Below are 20,948 nucleotides of genomic sequence, written 5' to 3'. Positions count from 1 at the left end.
CGCCAGCCGCTGCCGGACTCCAATCCCGAGGAGTCCTCCGTATGAGGGGCCCCCGTCGCCTCGCAGGGGCAGCGTGGGAGGCGCGGTTCCTCCTTTTGCACAGGCACCAGCTACCTCAGGGACATGGCGCGGGCATCGGCTCGGCCTGGGACAGACCCCTCCCAGCCCCCGCCCGGCCATGGGGACCTGCTCTGCTCAGCAAGGGCACTGCCACTTGGTGTGGCTCACCAGGGCACCAGCCTCGCAGAAGGCCTCTTCCTCCTCTCTGTGAGGGGCTGTGAATCACGGACACACAGGACCCCAGCAGCCAAAACTTTCCAAGGCAGAAGTTGGAGATGTGGGTGTGTTTGTATCGATCTGTATGTGTATGTGGGGGTGTGCACGTGTGTGTCACCTAGTCTTCCTTTTGTGTGTGTGTGTGTGTGTGTGAGAGAGAGTCTTCCTTTTTCTGTCCAGTCTTCCCTTGGCCTGGGGTCCTCCTGGTGAGTCATTGGAGCTATGAAGGGGAAGGGGTCGTATCACTTTGCCTCTCCTACCCCCACCTGTCCCCAGTGTGGGTCAGTGATGTACATATGGGGGTGGGCTGGGCAGGGTGCTGTGCCCCTTTTGGGGAGTCCAGGGCTCTGGGGTGGGCCTGGTCCTGCTCCTAGGGCTGTGAATGTTTTCAGGGTTGGGGGGAGGGAGATGGATTCTCCTGTGTGTTTGGGGCAAGGGGGTGAGGGGCCTCCCACTTGGCCCCGGGGTTCAGTGGTATTTTCTACTTGTCCTCCCTTACCAGGCTGGGAAAGGTTGTGTGGGGGGAGGGGGAGGGAGAAGGAGAGAGGGTGGGCATGCTGTGGATATTGCATATCCTCTCCCAGCCCTAGGAGGAGGGCTCCTAACAGTGTAACTTATTGTGTCCCCGCGTATTTATTTGTTGTAAATATTTGAGTATTTTTATATTGACAAATAAAATCAAGAAAACAGTGAGTGTTCTGTGATAAGGATAAGGCATATGAGCTAAAACCTTTGGGGCTGGACTAGCCTCACCTCCCCATGATTCTGGGGCAGCTGCCCCTAATGTCCCTGCCTGCTTGTGCCCCTCTCCAGAGGGGGGATAGCTCGGGCTCCAGTGTTTTCCCACAGTGGTAGCTGTGGGGCTGGGAACCAGACCAGGGCCACGGCCCCTTGGGAGCCAGCTTTGGCTTCTGGCCAAAGGGAGAAGTCAGGGCATTGGGAGCAAGGCGGGAGAGGAGGGGCCTGGCTTCCCAGAACTCTGGGAAGGGGAAGTGAGAGTGAGGGGCTAAAGGAGGGGAACTTCCTAGAAAGAGCTTAAGGTTGTATGGACTGGTTTGTGTGAGGATGGGGAGCCCAACTAGCTTAGGGGAGGAAAGGTTACTTTCAGCCTTCTGCCTGCCCTCCAGGAATGTTAGTCTTGAATGCTTCAGCTAGGGGGAACAAGGAACTTGCCCCACCACCCCCGGTGTGTGCCAAGCCACTGTCCTATGGAAGGACTGGGGACAGGGAGGGCCCAGATATTTGTAAGGAAGAGAATACCCAGCTTGGATTCTGTAATTCATGCCCACAGATGGAGGCTGTCGTGAAATGGACTCCCTACATTTCACTGGTCTGGAGGGTGGGCGATGGCTGAAAGGGGCTGCTGCCCTGGGTGTCCTTAGCTGTAGGAAAGGGCTGTGATCTGCCATGTTCTGGGTACGCTAAGCTTTCAGGATGGTCAGTAAACCTCAGCCCTCGGGATGTTTTGATACATGAAGATTGATACAGTAAACTAGGCTCCCACTGGAGTTGGGAGGTTCGGCACGACCCAAGGCCCTGTTTTTGCCCGTGGGGTTTATGTGCTCCTAGTGGAAAAAGTGGCCACCTGCCTCCCACGGGTTTTCAGGAAATGGGCAGGAGGCACGGGAGGAGGGAAGGGGAAGCGAGGTCACTAGGCCTGGCGTGGTGTCGAAAAACGGGGCGGAGGACCCTGGGGCGCGCCCGGCGACTCCCTGCCCTAGGGAAACCGGTGGGACGCAGGGAACCTTGGAGGGCTGGGCTCTGGCGGGTGGCCTAGCCGCCCGCTGCGTCCCCACACCCTACAGGGCTGGCGGCCCAGGCGCCGTCCGCAAGCAGTCCGGGTCTGGGGATCCAGCGCGGCGCCCTCGGTACTCTGCTTAACCTGGGACGCCCTCGCGCGGCCGCCTCGGAGCGCGGTGCAGCGCCACAAGCCCCGCCCCGCCGCCTCGATTGGTTCCCGAGCTAAAGCCCAGCGGGCTCGGCCTCCCGGTGACCGAGTCTCTCGATCCCGGCGCTGGCAAGGGCGCTGCTGCGTGCGCCCCGCCCCGCCCACCCGCCGCGGCCGCGCGCGCGCACAACAGCTGGGGCGGAGCGGGCTCCGGGGCCGACATGGCGGCGCCGCGGCCGTGCGCCGACGGTCCCTGCTGCTCCTGGCCGAGTGCGGCGTCCGGCGTGCAGCAGACGCTGGACGAGATGGACTTCGACAGGGGTGAGACTCCCGACTCTCTCCCGGTCGCGGGACAAGGAGATGGCCGAGAAGCGGGGCCCCGAGGGCCGCAGTGGGGCTGGTGGGAGCGCGGGCGGGCGGTGGGCTCACAGCGTCATGATCCCGCCAGGGACCTGGCACGAGCTCGGCCACTAGAAACTTCGTCTCGCGTGCAGGTTGGGAAACGGAGGCCCTGGTTTCGGTAACTTTCCCCAGTGGTGGGGCAGGGCCCGGGTCCTCAGCTGGTGCGCTCCCGGGGGGCTCGGGCCGGCTCGGGTGGCTGAGCGCGCGGGTGTGGGGGGTTGGGGGGGGATCGGGAAGCAGAATCTGCAGCCCGGGTATTGCAGCCACCCCGAGGCCATGGAGCTTCAGAGGGGGCTGCGCTGCGAAGGGAACTGACGTTCTGACCTCCGATGTGAGCCCCGATGTGTCAGGCCCTGTATGCTTTAGATATGGTACACATGGCCCTCGACACAGGTGATGTTTTCTCTACCTTTGGGGCCCAGAGTGGTAACTCTTTGACCCCACGCTGTAAGGAGATTATATCGCCCGTAAGGAACAGAGTGAAGCTGAAAAAACAAGTCCGTTCTTCTTGGGAGGCTGTGTATCATCTGTCAGTGCAGAGGCGGCTTATGCAGTAATGACATTCTCATCAGCTGTTGGGTAGATGCTACGGCTTTATATGCATTCTGATTAATTTACTGTTAAGTGGCTCTTGCAATTGCTTACCTCCCTCCACGTCGCCACCCTCTGGGCTACTGAAGCAACTCTCTCATGGGCCTTCCTGCTTCCACTCCTGCCCTCCTACAAAGTTTCCTACTCCACACAGAAGCCAGAGTAACCTTTTGAAGATATTAAATCAGATAATGTCATTGCTTTTAGAATAAGTTCAAATTCCCTTCATGGTCTACAAAACTGTGTGATCTAATGGCTGCCTGTTCTGCTTCTCCGCCCCCACTTTGTTTCTCATTCTTTTCTTTCCCCACTCACTATGCTTCAGCCACACTGGGCTCGTTTTGGTTTCTCAGACATGCAAGATCTCTTCCTGACTTAAAAGCCATGGTACTTCCTGTCCCAGCCCGTTGGAATAGACTTACTGCAGCATTAGGCTAGCTAATGCTTTTCCTTCTGGTCTTGGCTCAAATATCACCTCCTCAGAGACCCACCCTGAACACCGCATTCTGGTAGTTCTCAACTGGGGGCGCGGGCAACACCCCATCCTAGTAGTTCTTAAAGTGGGGGGGGGAGGCAGTTCTGACCCTTAAAGGTCTTTGGCGGTGTCGAGAAACAGTTTCACGTGCTAAAGCTGGAGGGTGCTACGGTCATCTAGTAGGTAAAGACCAGGGATGCTGGTCTACATCCTACAATGCGCAGGACAGTTCCTCATAACAATTAACTGGCCTACAATGCCATTTGAGGGGCTATTGAGAAAGAAACCTTGCCCTGTCCAAAGTAGGGCTCCTTCCCCTCCAGGTTACTCTGATATATCACCTTGCTTTCATCAAAGCAGTTTTTACAACCTGATACTACTTTGTTTGCTTTCTCATTATTCATTTCCCACACGAGGGAAAGATCCTTATCATGTGGGGTTTCTTTTTCCCCTTCATATCTTTTCTCTGGGTTCATTTTCCCTTTCCCTAAAGTATATCCTTTAAAAGTTTTTTCAGTGAGTATGATTCTCCATCTCTCCCTCTCTCTTTCTCTGTCTTGACTGGTAGCTTAGCTGGGTATAAAATTCTAGACTGCCAATTATTCCCCTCCCCCCCCAAACCTTTGGAAATATTATTTATCTTCTTTTTCTGCTACTGCTGTTAAGAATTCTGCTGGGAGCACCTGGGTGGCTCCGTCAGAAGAGCCAGTGACTCTTGATCTTGGAGTCATTAGTTCGAGCCCCATGTGAGGTGTAGAGATTACTAAATAAATAAATAAATAAACTTTAAAAAATCCTAATAATCTGATTATAATTCTTCAGTGACTAATGATCTTTCCTTTTTGGTAACTTAAACGTTCTCTTTATTCTTGATGTTTGGTCGTTTTACCATGGTAGATATGTTTTGATTAATTCTCCTTGGGATTGAATGTGGTTTTCATCTGAGAACTCATGGTTGTCTTTACTTCAGAAAATTCTCAGATATTACCTCTTCAGACATTTCCTCTCTCCTAGTCTGTCCAGTTTCTTTTTTTGTTTGAAACTCCTGTTAGACGGATGTCGGTACATTCTGCCTTTGATGTTTCCTTACCTCTCTTTAATATTTTTCTCTCTACCATTCTGCATTCGGGGTGATTTCCAAGTCACTCGTTCCCTCCTGGGTGGGTCTACAGTACTGTCCGACCATCTGTTGTTGTTGTTGTATTTCAGTGATTCTGGTTTTTAATTTACTGACTTTTTAAAAGTAATCCCTACACCCAGCCTGGGGCTCGAACTCATGACCCTGAGATCGGGGGTCACATGCTCTACTGGCTGAGCCAGCCGGGCACCCCTGATTTTTCGTTTCAGATCTCCCTGCTTTTTTTTTTTTTCTCCCTAATGTTCTGCTGGTTTGTGGATTGTATTCCTCTGTCTCTGTGAACACATTAAATGTTTTACATCTTTCAGACTGTGCTATTATGGCTCATTTTTGAAGTATGCATTTTTCCATTTGTTGTATTTGTTGACTGTCTCGAGGCAGTGGATTATTTCTTGTTTTGCAGCTTTTAATTTTTGAGCTCATGGGGGGGGGGCGGGTTGTCTTCTCTTGTTAGAGATTATCCACAACAAAGCCACACCTTTGTTGGCTTGTGGAGGTATCCTTATAGAACGTTTTTTAAAAGTTGCCTCTGCGCAGCCCTTCTAGCGTTCACTTGTCTGGATCCTTTTTTTTTTTTTTTTTAAGATTTTATTTATTTATTCGACAGAGATAGAGACAGCCAGCGAGAGAGGGAACACAAGCAGGGGGAGTGGGAGAGGAAGAAGCAGGCTCATAGTGGAGGAGCCTGATGTGGGGCTCGATCCCGTAACGCTGGGATCACGCCCTGAGCCGAAGGCAGATGCTTAACCGCTGTGCCACCCAGGCGCCCCTGGATCCATTTTTATGACAGATCCTTAGCTTGGGGGTTTTGCTCCCTAAGGGTATAAGTAAATATAGGTCCCCTTATACAGTGATGTATGTCAACTATTTCTCCATAAAGCTGGAAAAAATATACAGTTAGTACAATTTACATGATGGGAAAAATGCAAAAATAGATAAATACAAATATGTATCCCACATCTCCAAGTTGAATGTGTCATGGTGTCTGATTTTTTACGTTTCTTCTGCCTGTGCTGTCTTCTCACACCTGTTGAAATGGTGCCTTTTCTCATTTCCTTTAAGCTTCTCTTCAAATGTCACCGTATCAGAGATGCCATCCCTGACCACTGCTTGTATCCCTTCCCTGTTTTATTTTTCTTCATAGCACTTAGCACCACCTGGCTTATTTCCTTTTTTCCCCTCATCTGTTTCCTTTAATTAGAAAGGAACCTCCATAAGACCAAAATTTGGGGAGCAGCCCTTGGGATTGGGGACCTTTAATTCTTGGCTGACCCCTAGTGCCCAGGCCAGTGCTAGGTACATGGTAAGTATTCAGTAAATATTTGCTGAATGAGTGAAGTGCCTGGGCCTGGCAGCTTGCTTTGTGGTGCTTTTCAGACCAGGAAAGTAGAGATTTTCCAGCCCTAATTCATCCATGAGGTGGTATTTCCTGCCTCCCAGCTTTGTGCACAGAACTTTGTTGTGTCTGTTCCTTGCCACGCGTATGACCTGCAGCCTCTGCTCCAGACCCTGCCTAGTTGTTCAAGCCAAAGCCGCTGAGTGTGTGCATTTACAAGGACTTCAGGACTCCGCAGGGGGAGTACCGGCTCGCCACTTCGGCTGTGGCTTTCACCTTCTTCTCGCAACTGGCAATGTCCTTTTCTTGCTTTTGAATTTGCCTGTATATTCAGACATCTTAAACATTATTTAATATTTGTATGTTTGAAGTGGGAAGAAGGATTTGTGTCTGCCCAACCCTGCTGTCCTGATTAGACAAAGCCTCTTGTCCGTCTTGTTCACGGCTAGCTCACCGGCTCCTAGGACAGTCCTTAGCACAGAGGAGATCTCAGTTAAATTTTTTTAAAGGATTGATTGATTGATCGATTGATTGATTGATTGGAGGGGCAGAGGGAGGGAGAGAATCTCAAGCTGAGCACAGAGCTTGCTCGACTCGGGGCTCGAGCCCAGGGCCCTGAGATCGTGACCTGAGCCCAAACCAAGAGTCAGGCGCTCAACTGACTGAGCCACCCAGGCACCCCTCAGTTAATATTTGTTGAGTGAATAAATCCCCCCATTTTATAGATGAGAAAATGGAGGTCAAGAGGTGAAGGAAGCACTGAAAGTCTCCAGTCATTCAGCGTTATTCGGCACTTCGTTTGTCTTTCCACAGGAATCTGGTCGGCAGCCCTGAATGGAGACCTAGGCCGAGTGAAATATTTCATCCAGAAGGCAACAGACCCTAGCCAGCCCGACTCGGCTGGCTACACTGCTCTGGTGAGCGGGGGTGGAACACGGTCAGAAGAGGGGGCAGCTTTCACTCGGGACACCTGCTCTCTGTGACGGAAGGGCTGATGTTGTCTTTATTTCCGCCCGTTCTTCTCTCCCAGCAGGTTCTCAGTTTTAAGCATTGTGTGAACCTTGTTCTTGTTGTTGTTGTTGTTTTCTTAATTAGTGTTAAGTGCTTTACATCATTTATTTCATTTCATTTACCTAACAATCCTATGAGGTAGGAATGATTATTATCCCCATTTTCCTGTTGAGGAAACGGATGCTAGAAATGGAGAAGCTTGTCCAGGTCACACAGCTAACGGAGGTAGCCCCCGAGGTCGTTGCCGTCCTCTCGCTCCTCTTGCCCGTGCTGTCCCTGTTGCCTGCCTGGGCTCTGCTGTCTGACCTCGGTCTCTGTCCCCTGCAGCACTATGCCAGCCGCAACGGGCACTATGCTGTATGCCAGTTCCTGCTGGAAAGCGGGGCTAAGTGTGATGCCCAGACCCATGGGGGCGCCACCGCTCTGCACCGGGCCAGCTACTGTGGGCACACCGAAATTGCACGGCTCCTGCTGTCTCACGGGTCCAACCCGAGGTTGGTGGATGACGATGGCATGACCAGTCTGCATAAGGTATGCCGCCCTCCCCCCTTCACGAACTGTCATTGTAAAAGTTACAACGCGGTCACTGTAGAAAACACGGGGAGAGCAGAAAGGCACTTGTCATGTCAGGGCTTCCGAGTCATCGCTTGAGGATGAATGTATAACTTGCCAGCATTTTCCCTGTGCATGTAAATTAGAATTACATGTACAGTGTCATTTTTTTTCCTTTGCTTTCATGATATATGTCATGAATGCTTTTCCCTGAAGTTAGTTTTCTGAAGCTCACACCTACTCTTGCCTACCCCTGTAGCCCCCTTTCCGTACGGTAGCCAGGGTGACCACTTAATTAACTTTCTTCTGACCAGAAATACGTATACATGGTGAAGCGTGTGGAGTACAAAACAGTGCAGCATGAACATGTTTCCCTTCCACCCTGACCCATGGCCCCGCAGTCTTCCAGGACACCCTGCTGAAGGCATCACTTTACTGATTGCTGATGCATTGTAGAGAAGTGGTTTAGGCATATTTATGGCGTACGTGTGTAAATGCATTCTTCTCTTGTGAATTTTAAAATAGAAAAGTTGGGGGCGCCTGGGTGGCACAGCGGTTGGGCGTCTGCCTTCGGCTCAGGGCGTGATCCCGGAGTCCTGGGATCGAGCCCCACATCAGGCTCCTCTGCTATGAGCCTGCTTCTTCCTCTCGCACTCCCTCTGCTTGTGTTCCCTCTCTCGCTGGCTGTCTCTATCTCTGTCAAATAAATAAATAAAATCTTTAAAAAAAAATAAATAAAATAAAAAAATAAAATAAAATAAAATAAAATAGAAAAGTTGAACTAGTTGACTGCATGACTTGCCATCAGAACCTGTGGCGGACGCCTCTTGCTCCACCAGAAGTTGGCGCTCACGCTTTCGTATTAGAGCCTGTCTCTCGGCCGGGGCTCCACAATCACAGACTGCATTCCGCTCCCCCTCGCATCTAGCGTGGCGAGTTCTCAGCCGCTAGACACAAGACACACTGAGGAGCTTTTTTCCAGGGGGAGAGCTTTTAGGAGCCAGCGTTCCCGGTCGGCCCAGCCAGTAACAGAGACACCTAGGTTGGCAGATCCCCGCGGAAACGCGGCCAGACGGAAAGTGCTCGCTTGGCAACAGCAGCCTTGACGTGTTACGGCCGCAGAGAGTTAGGTTTTTATTTTGTGCATCTGACTGTTGAAGAACACATGTTGTTGTTGTCGTTTTTTAACGTGTGATGGGTGTGGGGGTAACACTTTGGTAGAGACACTAGTAGAGATGTTTAAAAAAATATACGTAACAGGTATTGTTTTTGTTTTTTATACTTGATGACACCTCTTCTGTGAGGCCCAGGCGTACCTCAGATACGCAGACCACCGTGATGAAGCAAGTTGGAGGAGTTTTTTGGCTTCCGAGTGCACATAAAAGTCATGTTTATGTTATACTGCAGTCTGTTTAGTGTGTACACCAGCATTATGTCAAAAAAAAATCACGTACGAGCCTTAATTTAAAAATGCTTTACTGCTAAAAAATGCCAGCCGTCCTCTGACCTTTCAGCAAGTTGTATTCTTGTAACTGGTAGGGGCTCTTACCTCGATGTGGCTACCTGTTCAGCGTATCAGGGAGGCCGGGGTAGTCGTTGCTGAAGGTTTAAGAAATTGCTGTGGCACACCGATTCTTAAAGTGAGACAGCAGTGAACTTTGCCACATTGACTGACCCTTCCTTTCACTTGAGCGCTGAGAGGCCACTGCAGGGCTGTTAATTGGCCTACTTTCCATGTTGTATTTCAGGGACTAGGGAGGCACGAGGAAGAGAAAGACTGGGGAACAGGTGTCAGTGTCGCGGTCAGAACACGCACACATATAGATGAAGTTCGCTGTCTTATGTGGGTGCGGTGCAGGCATCCCCAGATAGTTCCAGAAGTAACAGCAGAGATCAGTGATCACAGATGACAAACGTAATAAGGATGAAAAAGTTTGAAATAGTTCGGGAATTACAAAAATGTGGCACAGACGCAAAGGGAGCAAATGCTGTTGGAAAGCGGCGCCTACGGACCGCTCGGTGCGCGGTTGCCACAGACCTTCAATTTGTAAACGCAAACAAAAACCCACAGCGTCTGCGTAGCGCAGTAAAGCAGAGTGCAGCAAAATGAGGTGTGCCTGTGTAGACAGTGGTCAAACACGGAAGTAGAGGGTGGCCTGGTCGTTGCGGGGCAGCGGGGCGGGCAGTGCGGCTGGCGTGGTGTCACTGAGGCGAGCCGACGGAGCGCTACAGATCGGCCCCGTGCCGAACGTGACCGTACTGGGTGGTACACTTCAAATTTGTTCAGAAGGGGGCGCGCCTGGCCGGCTCAGTCGGTAGAGCACGGGACTCGTGATCTCGGGGTTATGAGTTCAAGCCCCACGTTGGGTGTGGGGGGGGGTGTGTGGCTATTATTTAACCAAAAGAACAATTACCAAAAAATTATAGATAGGTAGGTAGATTGATTGATTTGTTAAGAAGTCAGATCTCCTGTGCAATGTTATTACCACAATAAAAAATGGGGTGGGGGGCTATTTCAAGGACCAACTTAATTTTTAGGAAGCCAGATGTGAATATTTCAGTGTCCAAGGATTTGCAGATCTGTTACCTTTGCGTGTACTCGGGAAGATGTCAACATTTCCCTCCTCCAGTTCGTTCCTTCCTTCTTTCCTTCCTTCCTCCCTCCCTCCCTTCCTTCCTGTTTTGTTTTGTTTTTTTTTTTTAAAGATTTTATTTATTTATTTATTTGACAGAGAGAGAGACAGCCAGCGAGAGAGGGAACACAAGCAGGGGGAGTGGGAGAGGAAGAAGCAGGCTCCCAGCGGAGGAGCCTGATGTGGGGCTCGAACCCAGAACGCTGGGATCACGCCCTGAGCCGAAGGCAGACGCTTAACCGCTGTGCCACCCAGGCGCCCCACCTTCCTGTTTTTTTAAGTCATCTCTTTGCCCAGCGTGAGGCTCTAAACTCACCACTCCGAGATCAAGACTTTCATGCTCTTCCGACTGAACAAGGTCGCCCCGATCTTGAGCTCTCGTCCCCTTGTCACTTCTACTCAGGCCCCCTTTCTTGACCCTGTCGTGGTGACACTCCAGGGTCTTACATGTCCAGCTGTCCCCATCTGGATACTCCTCTCCCGGTTTTCATCTGGCTTGTTTCTGTCCGTCCTTCTGGAGTGTAGCTTCTACGTCACACCCTCAGACCGGGTAGCCTCCCCAGCTGTATTTGCAAAAGCACCGTGCACTTGACGCTCTGTAACGTTTCTCCCTCTTGAAACTCCGTCTGAGCTCTGTCTCTGTCCCTCGAGACAGCGACTTGATCTTGTTTACTGTGGTGGCCCCAGCTCTTAGCACAGGTGCCCAGCAAGTATTTGCTGAGTGAACAACTGAGTCTCGTTTTATTTTAAGATCCTGGCCGGTTGAAGAGGCAGATTGCTTATTTCTTAGTGGTCAGCCCTGGTGTTGCGGGCATGTTTTGTTGTGACTCCCGTGGAGGGTTCGTACCGGCAGGACCCTGAGCGCAGGTTGCTGCTGGTGTTACAGCCTGAGGCCTTTCCAGTGCCTCTCCAGCCCTTTCTTTCAGGGGGTACAGATGTGGGAGGAGTTAGGAGTTAGGAATTGTTCTTTCTTTTTTAAAAACGAAGCTACTTGCAAACTTTGGTACCATTTTTTGTACAAAATTCTTGGGAATGCATCTCACAGCTCCTCCCCAGAATGCACCGCAGCGCTGCTCACAGCATCGCACCGCCTGAATTGAGGTCACAGAACTGAGAACCTTAGGTCTGTACTCATCAAGAGGACCTGCTGAGTAAAGATCTGGATTCAAATCTGTGGTGGTATTTGCTACTAGCACGCACTTTGACGCCTCTCCGAAGCCCCCGTGGTGCCTCAGTCTGACTGTTGGGGGGGCAGGGACTAGAGCGGTAGAACACGGTTGTTAGGAGTTGAGCCTTGGCAGTCAGACAGACCCGGCTTAGGATCCCCAGGCTGCCACACCAGCTCCGTGATGTTGGACAAGTCACGGAACTTGTGTGAGCCTCAGTTTCTTCATCTGTACGATGGGAATGATGATAGTTCCTGCCTCTGACAGTTACTATGAAAGTTAAATAAACTAATCTGTGTAAATCCCCTTCACCCTTTTCTGGAGGAGGTCAGGCTAAAAACCGGCATCCAGGTTGGGACCTTCTATTTAAAAGGAAGAGGAAAAAGCCGAGAACCTGGACCCATTTTTCTCTGCTCATCTGAACGTTCCCAGAGGGCAGAGGCCGTGTCTGGTGTATCTTGTGCCTGTGGTGTCCAGCTGATAGATGACCGAACGTTTATAAAAGAGGGAGATGCAAGGTTCTGTATTTGTTTTTGTTTGTTTAAATATTTTTAAGTAATCTCTGCACCCAACATGGGGCTCACACAACCCCAAGACCAAGAGTCGCACGCTCCATCAGCTGAGCCAGCCAGGCGTCCCCCATCTGTACTTACTTACTTACTTACTTACTTATTTATTTTTAAAGATTTTATTTATTTATTCGACAGAGATAGAGACAGCCAGCGAGAGAGGGAACACAAGCAGGGGGAGTGGGAGAGGAAGAAGCAGGCTCATAGCGGAGGAGCCTGATGTGGGGCTCGATCCCATGACGCCGGGATCACGCCCTGAACCGAAGGCAGATGCTTAACCGCTGTGCCACCCAGGCGCCCCCCATCTGTATTTATTTTTAATGTGCAGTCCTGGACAGAGAAGAATGGCTACGGAGCAGAGGACACAAGACAAGAAAAACTCAAGCTAACTGCCAGGAATAGCACTAGAGAATTCTGCCAATCTTCATGCAAGTTGTTGGGATTTGTTAGGAAGTAGGGGAGATCTACTCAAATTGCCAGTGTCTCCCTAATATTACCATAAGACCTATTTTAGGACCAAGAGATTCCCCGAAGTGGAACAAGAAAGGGCAGGGCCCCGGGTGGGTATGACTTTTGATTCAGGCATCTTTCTCCACAGGCTGCTGAGAAGGGTCATGTGGACATTTGCTCCCTGCTCTTGGAACACAGCCCAGCCCTGAAGGCTGTCCGGGATCGGAAGGCACGACTAGCATGTGACCTGCTGCCCTGCAACAGTGACCTGTGGGACCTGCTGGCCACCTGAGCTGCCACCTTTCTGTCACAGGCTGCCATGCAAGAGGACACAGACTAGCCCTCCCAGCCCCTCCTTGTTCCACATCCGTGCTGCAGGGTGGGAACCTGAGGCCCGAAGAGCCCCATTCTGGCCACTGTGGGAGCGAGGGAGTAGATGTGGGGCTGCAAGTGCTTAAGCCTGAACAGATGATCATATTCTAAATTCGTTCATGTGGAAACATCTATCCGTTTGGAAAAAATAAAGTTGTATCCTTACCTCATCCCATGCACAAAAATAAGTTTCAAGTAGATTAAAGACCTAAGTATAAAAACAGAGCTATGTAAGAGAAGAAACGGTGGGACATACGACAGATTGAAAGCTGCTTTCTAGCTGAATGGCCTCGGGAAAGGTCACTTTGCCCATCTGCTTCCTCTGTGACGTGAGGTTGGTTATAACAGGGCCTGCCTCAGAGGCCTCGCGGAGGTGAAGGGAGCGAGTATATGGAGGGCACCAGAGTGTGCTAGGCACCTTGCAGACAGTGTGTCAGAGCACCCATTCCTCAGTTTTCTTCCATTTGAACAACCTGATAGGTGAGCAAGTGCTGTTGCTCTGTTGTGCACTGCTAACGACCGCCTGTCTTCTCGGAACTTCCTGTGCACACCTGTGGCCTATTAAAGATTTTCTTCCTTTTATTGATTCATAGGAGTTATGTGTTCTGGATATTAATCTTGCTGCTTATATATATATTTTTCTTTCTTACCATCACTTTGTTACTATCTGTTCTTGGAAATTGGTACACCCACCTTAGATGGGAGTTTGGCAGTATCTATCAAAATTTAGATGAGTAGGGCCAATGATTCGATTTTCCTGTAGCTACCTAGAGAAATATCCACGTGTACAAAGATATTTACTCACAGAAACATCTACAGAGTTGTGCATTGGAGCATGTGCTGTCATGTAAGGGAGAAAGGAGGTAAGCTAAGTGCTCCCTGCTGGGGAAGTGATTAATTCTGGTACGCGTGTCACTGGAATGCAGTGTAGCGGAGTGCAGTGTGGACTAACGGGCGAAGTGTGCTGAGTTGCGATCACAGTAGGATGCCTCTTGAAACATGGCTGTGGAAACCTGCATGTACAGATACAAAATTACAGGAAGAAAGTCAGGAGGGTGTATATTATACCGGTACCTGTGGTGGCCCCTGGTCTGCTGTGGTGAGAGCGGTTNTCCAGTGCATCTTGAGCTTTATTGGTTAGGTTTGGGTTTTTTACAAGGAGTGATTTTTTTGGTAAGAATTAATACCAGTTTCCTGTGGAAGAAAGTAGTCTTCTGATGAGAATTGCCGATGAACCCTGTTGGTGCAAAATGCCCTTGTCCTTGAATGTTGGAGAGGAGTTTTAGAGTTGGCCGACAGTGGAGTCCAGAGCTAAAGTCCGTCTTGTCTTGGGGCGCCTGGGTGGCAGTCGTTAAGCGTCTGCCTTCGGCTCAGGGCGTGATCCCAGAGTCCTGGGATCAAGCCCCACATCAGACTCCTCCGCTGGGAGCCTGCTTCTTCCTCTCCCACTCCCCCTGCTTGTGTTCCCTCTCTCGCTGGCTGTCTCTCTCTCTCTCAAATAAATAAATAAAATCTTAAAAAAAAAAAAAAAGTCCGTCTTGTCTTATTTACCCTCAGTCTAGGCGACTCTCCCTCTTCATAACCGAAGGCAAGAAATCAGCTTTGACAAAAATCCCTGATGCATAAGGACTGAGTTTCTTTTAAAGGCTCTGGGTTCCCTAAGTTTCAAAACTTGGACGTATTTACTGAGAAGCCAGCTGTGGGTGGAGCCGTTCCCAGCCCTCTGGGGCCTTGGGCTGTCCCTGACCTGTACTCCCTCCCTCTCCTGGTCATCCCTGCTCATGGAGCTCCAATTCTGGAGTCTTACTATCACATTTCCTTTCAAAGGTCAAGGCAGAATTCAAGGCACAGCTGGGTGAAGGGCATGCTGGGCATCTTAAATTAGGAAGTTTGACTTTGGTGGCTTGAGGCAGGTTGCTTTGTGACTAGATTAATGGCTAACGTTCCGTACTTGGACCCGGGGCAGATCTCAGTCCAGCCTCCCTGTGGGATGGCATGCTCCCTGCCCAGGAGAGCACTGGGTAGGTGACCTGCATGTGGGGCGTGGAAGGCTTTTCAAGAGGCAGGAGGTGCTGATGACAGGCTGGACTTGGCTCCTGGCCGTGGTGTAGTTTAATATGCTGGCTCTCGGCGTGGTGAGGGAGAAGCGGGGGGTGCCTGGGGGAGGAAAACAGCAAGAGTACGGAGGGCAGCCTTGAAACTGGGAGTGGGGAAGTCGCTTGAAGCCTGATTTCCTCCTGTAGGTGCCATGCACATTCCTGAGGCCTTCAGCCTCTTGGGCCTTTCTAGGATTCTGGCCTCCTTTTGCTTAGGATGGGCTGGCTGGGTCTTTCAGGGTCTCAGGCACCTAGACCCGTGGCAGCTCGGCGGCTCGTGCTCAACTTTTTTTCTAGTGGCCCGGGCATCCCTGGCCCCATTACTCCTGCGCAGGTGCAGGGGATGGCACAGGTGCCGGAGAGCGGGTGTCTGAGCATGCACCTGACTCGGCTCCAGCGGCTTCTGTCTGCAGCGGGCTGCACGCCCACGCTGGTATTTTGGTCTGTGTTACAGAACCACTGAGCTATCTGGCCCGGCACAAGCCCCTGGCTGCCCTGCCCCCAGGAGGTAGCTCTCCTATAAAAGGGCTGAGCAGCTCGGCTCCTCTCACTGGGGGCGTGAAGAGCAGGGGGGACCATGGATGTCATCAGCATCCAGCAGTTGGTAAGGACATGCGGCAGAGGGGTGGGAGGTGGGCACGGTCTAGACGACCCCGGGCTGGCCCGGCAGAATGAGGCGGTCCAGCTGGAGGAGGGCAGGCGGCTTCCTCCTGTGCTCGGAGGACAGGTGTAGGAGCAGAACCCTGCAATGCTCTGCCATGTCTGTTCAGTTCTGTGAGGCAACGAGACGGAAGCAACGGGAAGATACGGAGTGATGGTGTAGACAGGACAACTGTCGGGTTTAGGGACTCTTGCCCTGGACTGTGATGGCAGAACAGGAAATGGCAGGCTACTCCAGAAGGCTCGAGTGTAGCTGCGGGCTGGGTGTAGCTCGGCTGCTGTCCTCACCATTGCTCTGGAAATGGTCTAGAGGGTCTGGCTGCCTTGGTCGGGGAGGAAGGGTGCTCGAGTTCCCTGGGCAGCGAGAGAAACAGTCATACTGGTGACGCTTGGTGTGTCTGTGTCGGCGAGGTGGGGCCCGGGAGTTACGCTGCCCAGCAAGCCCCACTGTGGGCCGGTGCCTCCGTGCACCTGCGTGGTGCAGCCTCTCTGGGAGGCGGGCTGGAGGCCCGGAGCGAGTTAGGTTGCCAGCATTTGGTTTAGAAGACAATACAGTTCGTTCTCCGTGGCTGGATGCTCTAGGCTCTGCCATCCTATCATCCCAGCCTTTTCCCTCCCCCAGTATGCTTGTTCCTCAGTGCTCCCCAGCTCCTGAACCCCTGGTGGGGGCAGCGAGGGAGAACAGATTACTGCATGGTGGGTTCCGCCCTGGTTTCCTCCTCACAGCCCCTTGTGCTAGGTGCTAGTTTTACCCCCTTCTAGTGAAGAAACAGAGCTTCCCAAGAGCCAAGATATGAACCCAAGAATTCATAGTTTTGTCCGGGAGGCATCTCTGTCCCTCTGAGCTCAGGGTCAGGTGGCATTATGGCGTGATCTGATAGGAATGTAAGGACAACAGCCCAGAAGGGAAGCTGAGGTGTCACCTGTCCTGAGCGTACCTGGACACAAGCCCAGCAGTATAAATAGATGTGGTGTCATGCGCCTGATCCTGTGTCCTGCTGACAGGACATGGTAGGCGGCAGTCATCCTCCTGGGCCCCGGGCAACACTACGGTGGGTGAGAGCCAAGAGCCACGGGCTTCAGGGAACACGCCAGCAGCATGCCAGGAAGCTTCGTGAAGGGTCAGGCTACACTGATATCCACAACACTAATTTCTGTAGGCCAGCTCTTGTCAGGATCTCTGTACCGCACAGCTGTGCTTTCTAAGGCTTACTTTTTCTGAGTTTTTATCCTTATTGTGCTTCTACAGGTATGTGGAGACAGAGTTGGAAGGAAAGTGTTGGGATGTGGAGATGGAGTTCCTGATCCTGGAGGCGGGCCCGGGGCCTGGAGGCTGGGAGCCCAAGAGGCCGTGGCCCGGGAGCGGTGGAAACTGGAAGAAGAGAAGAAGAAAGTGAGCAGTGGTGGGGATGGGGGTGGCAGGCGCCAACCCTGAGGCGGGCAGGCTCTGAGCAGCGAGGATCTCAGGCAGCTGAGGTCCCTCCTGTGGGCGGGAGAGACGAGGGCCAAACAGGAGCCTGCGCCCCGTGGCTGACCGCTGGCCTGGTCTTGTGTCCCAGCTTGAGAGATTTAACAGCTCCAGACTGAATCTGGAGACTCTGGCTGACTTGGAAAACTTGGTCCAAAGACGGAGAGAAAAGCGACTGAAACGCAGAGTTCCCCCCAGGGCACCTGAGCCCGTGGCTAAGGTGAGTGAGAAGTGGGGGGTGGGAGTGAACACCCGGGGCGTGAGTGTGTGAGAAAGCCTTCCTGTCCCCGCAGGAGGGCTTGGGGAAGAGCAGAGACTGCGGGCCACCAGCTCACCGCCAGGGCCTGCTGTGCTGAAGACTCCATCCTGGGGACCCCACAGCCCTCCTCTCTCTTTGCTGGGGATCCCACACACAGTGGCTTAAACAGAAATGTATTCTCCCAGTTCTGGAGGCTGGACGTAGCGGAGATCAGAGTATTGGCAGGGCTGGTTCCTTCGGAGGGCTGGGGTGGGGGGGATGGGATCTGTCCCTGCCCGTCTTCTGGCTTTAGGGGCTTGCTTGGTAGCTAGCTTTGGTGTTCTTGTGGGTGCATCACCCCGATGTCTTCTGAGCCCACATGGCACTCTCCCTGTGCACGCTGTGTCCACGTCCCCTTTTGTTAGGGACACCAGTCATATTGGATTAGGCTCCACTTTTCTCCAGTGTGACTTCATCTTAATTACAGCTGCAGTGACCCTATTGCCAAATAAGGCCACATTCTGAGGTCCCCGGGGTTGGGACTTCAACATATAAACTTGGGGGTAAGGGGCATGGCAACCCATAATGGGCGTAATAGGTGCCTCGTCAGTCCGAAACGGGGCGGGGGGGACGGAGTTAAGAATTACGGTTTGTACGAGCCACCAGCTGACATGCAGTCCTCTTGGAGCTGCTCGGCCAGACCGGCGAAGCGGTGGTGCCCCGGAGGCCTGCAGGTGGAGAAGGTGATTTGGTCTCGTCCTGTGACTTACGCAGCCGCAGCCCCAGGCCCAGCTGGAGTCTGTGGACCTGGTGATGTTCCTGAAGGCAGCTGCTGAGAACCAGGAGGCCCTGACCGACAAGTACCTGAGAGATGGAGGGGACCCCAGTGCCCATGACAAGGTAGCAAGTGGGGGGAATCGGACTGCAGTGTCAGAGCTGCAGGGGTGCCATCCTCCGTGGGTTCCAGTCCTGGCCTGGGAAACTGCACAGCTTTCCTGTTTCAGGGGCACAAGCCCTGCGGGGCCTCCTGAGCCGGGAGGGAGGGGCCCTTGGTGTGCGCTGGGAGCAGGCGTGTGTTCAGGGAACCTACTACTGGGAATAGGGCCCAGGGCAGGGCCTCTAGGGGGCGGCCGTGCTCCCTCTTCCTGATCTCCAGCCTCCACCCCCAGCTGCACCGCACAGCCTTGCACTGGGCCTGTCTGAAGGGTCACGGCCAGCTCGTGAGCAAGCTGCTGGAGGCAGGTGCCGCTGTGGACGCTCGTGACCTGGTGAGAAGCGGGGAAAGCCCATCCTCATGGCAGACCCCGTCCCACACCACAGCATGTCCATGCATCAACGTGTTTGTTCTGTAGCTGGACAGGACACCGTTGTTCTGGGCCTGCCGTGGAGGACACCTGGACATCCTCAAACAGCTGCTTAACCGGGGCGCCCAGGTCAACGCCCGGGACAAGGTGAGGGGTATGCTGCCGTGGGGTGGCCTGTACCCAGAGAAGAGGAAGCAGAGCCCCTTGTTGGGGGGGGGGGGTTGACACGAATCTTCCCCCACTTAGATCTGGAGCACCCCCCTGCACGTGGCCGTGCGCACAAGACACTGTGACTGCCTGGAGCATCTCATTGCGTGTGGGGCCCACATCGATGCCCAGGACAAGGTGGGCACTTGCTGTTTGGTTTGGGTCTGCTGCATTAGGGGACAGGGACTCAGGGAGCCCGAGCTCGGGGACAGCTCCTGCTGACTGGACCCTTCGGGGGGTGGGGGCAGTCAGGAGGATGACCGCCCACCCCCTTTCCCAACAGGAAGGGGACACAGCTCTGCACGAGGCTGTGCGGCACGGCCACTACAAAGCCATGAAACTGCTGCTGCTCTATGGAGCGAAGCTGGGCGTGCAGAATGTGGTACGAGCACGCCTGAGGCCCGGCCCCCTAGGCTGAGCAGGGCGGGGGGCTCCTAAGAAGGAAAACAGGACTGATCCAGTGTCCTTGTTCCCAGGCTTCGGTGACCCCAGTGCAGCTGGTGCGAGACTGGCAGCGGGGCATCCGGGAAGCACTGCAGGCCCACGCCGGGCACCCTCGCTCCCGGTCCTGACGACCGCAGCCCTGTACGGTCCCTTCTCAGCCACCATTCCACCCCCTTCACCTCCCCGCCTCGTGCCCTCGCAGTCATCTGCACCCCTCTGTGGTCGTCACCTCAGTCCTCTCGCCGGGGGCGGCCTCAGGCCAGCCCCAGCAGGTGATGAAGCAGGCCTCCCTGGCTCCAAGTGTCAGGAGGACCTGGTCCCTGCCAGGCTGTGCACTAGGATGGGCTGACGCAGGGGACCACAGGGAAGCCGGAAACAGAGCGGGTCCAGCTAAGGAACCTGGCAGTCCAGGTTGGAGCAAGAGTGAAGAGTCCTAAGCCTCAAGCTGCCCGGGGCCGGGCGCTCGGTGTCCCCTGATCTCTGTCTAGGAGACTGAGCCCCTCCCTCCCAGGAAACAAGGGCCAGTTTCCTGGCCGGCAGCTGTTGTCCAGGCCTCACCGCTATCGGGCATTTCTGCAGCTGGCCGAGGCCCTCGGGCCAGGGGTTTCTCTGGGGACTCCATTCCTATCAGCAGCAACCCTGATAGCAGGTGGAGTGGCTCTAGCCAGCTCTGGCCTTAGGGCTTCTGGAGTTGGGTCTGGCAGTCTGGAGGGGTGCTGAACAGGTTTGAGGCCCCACTGCAGCACCCGTCCAGAACCGACCTGGTTGCCTCAGAAGCCCTAAGACTGAGAAGCTAGAGCTCATGCGTATTTTAGGGAAACCTTGTGCCTACAGTCTGAAGGCCTCGGTCAGCCTGCCTGCTGCTCTCTAGTTGGCCAGCTGATGGCGCTCTTTGTAGGGGTGAAATGCCTGGGAGCTGGGGATTGCTTGCGGCCCACCCAACTTTTGGGGTGGCGGCCCGTAACCCTACTTTGCCTCTGGCAACATCACTCTAGCACTAGAGCCTGAGCTCGGGCCTGGACCACGCAGCGCACCTGCCTGGCTTTACCCCACCGCTGCAGTGGGACACCAAGTATCCAGCAGAGGGGAGTGAGGCGCACACGGACTGCTTCCCCTCCTCTGCTGCGTGGTGGCAGATTTAGGACCCACCTTCCCACAAGTTCTCCTCAAGGGTCCTTCCTTCACTGCCTTTTCCGCTTCACGTCGCACTGGTGTAGACCCGTACTGCTGGCAGGGCTGGGTCCGAACTGGCAGGAAGGGAATTTTAAACTCTGCCCTGAATGGAGAACCACAGGCTGAGGGACCGGCTTTAAGATGAAGGGTACCTCCCTCATGTATGTGAAGTACCTGGATGGACATCCATCTTGCAGCAGTTCTTCCTAGTCTGACACTGGCGGCCTTCTTGGGCCAAGCACATGGCTATTCTTACTATGTGAAAAAGTGACTACAGCTCCCCCCTGGGAGCCACACACCTTCTCTTCCCATGGGCAGCTCCAACCCTGCAGGGAGCGGTGGTGACAGTTCACGCAGGTGCTGGAGCCAGAGAAGAAACAGGTGTTCAAGTTCATGGAAAAAACGACTCCCTATCTAGAAGATGGGGACCCTTATGTGACAAAAACACCTTTTTATACACTTAAAAAATATATTTTGTTCATTAAAACTGTTGACTATC

General features: G+C 53.2%; 1 protein-coding gene across 3 annotated transcripts; it reads left to right on the top strand.

The window, feature by feature from the left end:
- The first annotated feature begins 2,337 nt into the window (after positions 1-2,337).
- On the top strand, positions 2,338-20,948 carry LOC103671192 (ankyrin repeat domain-containing protein 39). Of its 3 annotated transcripts, XM_040623546.1 has the most exons (11): positions 2,338-2,485; positions 6,920-7,023; positions 7,445-7,648; positions 16,865-17,008; positions 17,175-17,303; positions 18,096-18,221; positions 18,491-18,589; positions 18,674-18,772; positions 18,872-18,970; positions 19,116-19,214; positions 19,309-20,948. In XM_040623546.1, exons 1-11 carry the CDS (start codon positions 2,386-2,388, stop codon positions 19,402-19,404), a joined length of 1,299 nt encoding a protein of 432 aa, XP_040479480.1. In that variant the 5' UTR covers positions 2,338-2,385; the 3' UTR covers positions 19,405-20,948. The 3 variants fall into 3 exon arrangements, with proteins under 3 accessions (XP_040479480.1, XP_040479481.1, XP_040479482.1); XM_040623547.1 differs by lacking the exons at positions 19,116-19,214; positions 19,309-20,948 and adding an exon at positions 19,081-19,107; XM_040623548.1 differs by lacking the exons at positions 16,865-17,008; positions 17,175-17,303; positions 18,096-18,221; ... (3 more) ...; positions 19,116-19,214; positions 19,309-20,948 and adding an exon at positions 12,636-13,029.

Source organism: Ursus maritimus, unplaced genomic scaffold (genome assembly GCF_017311325.1).
Source record: "Ursus maritimus isolate PB19 unplaced genomic scaffold, ASM1731132v1 scaffold_6, whole genome shotgun sequence".
Lineage (NCBI taxonomy): Eukaryota > Metazoa > Chordata > Mammalia > Carnivora > Ursidae > Ursus > Ursus maritimus.
Note: the sequence above shows the minus strand (reverse complement) of the source record. Positions and strands in the feature narration are given on the sequence as shown.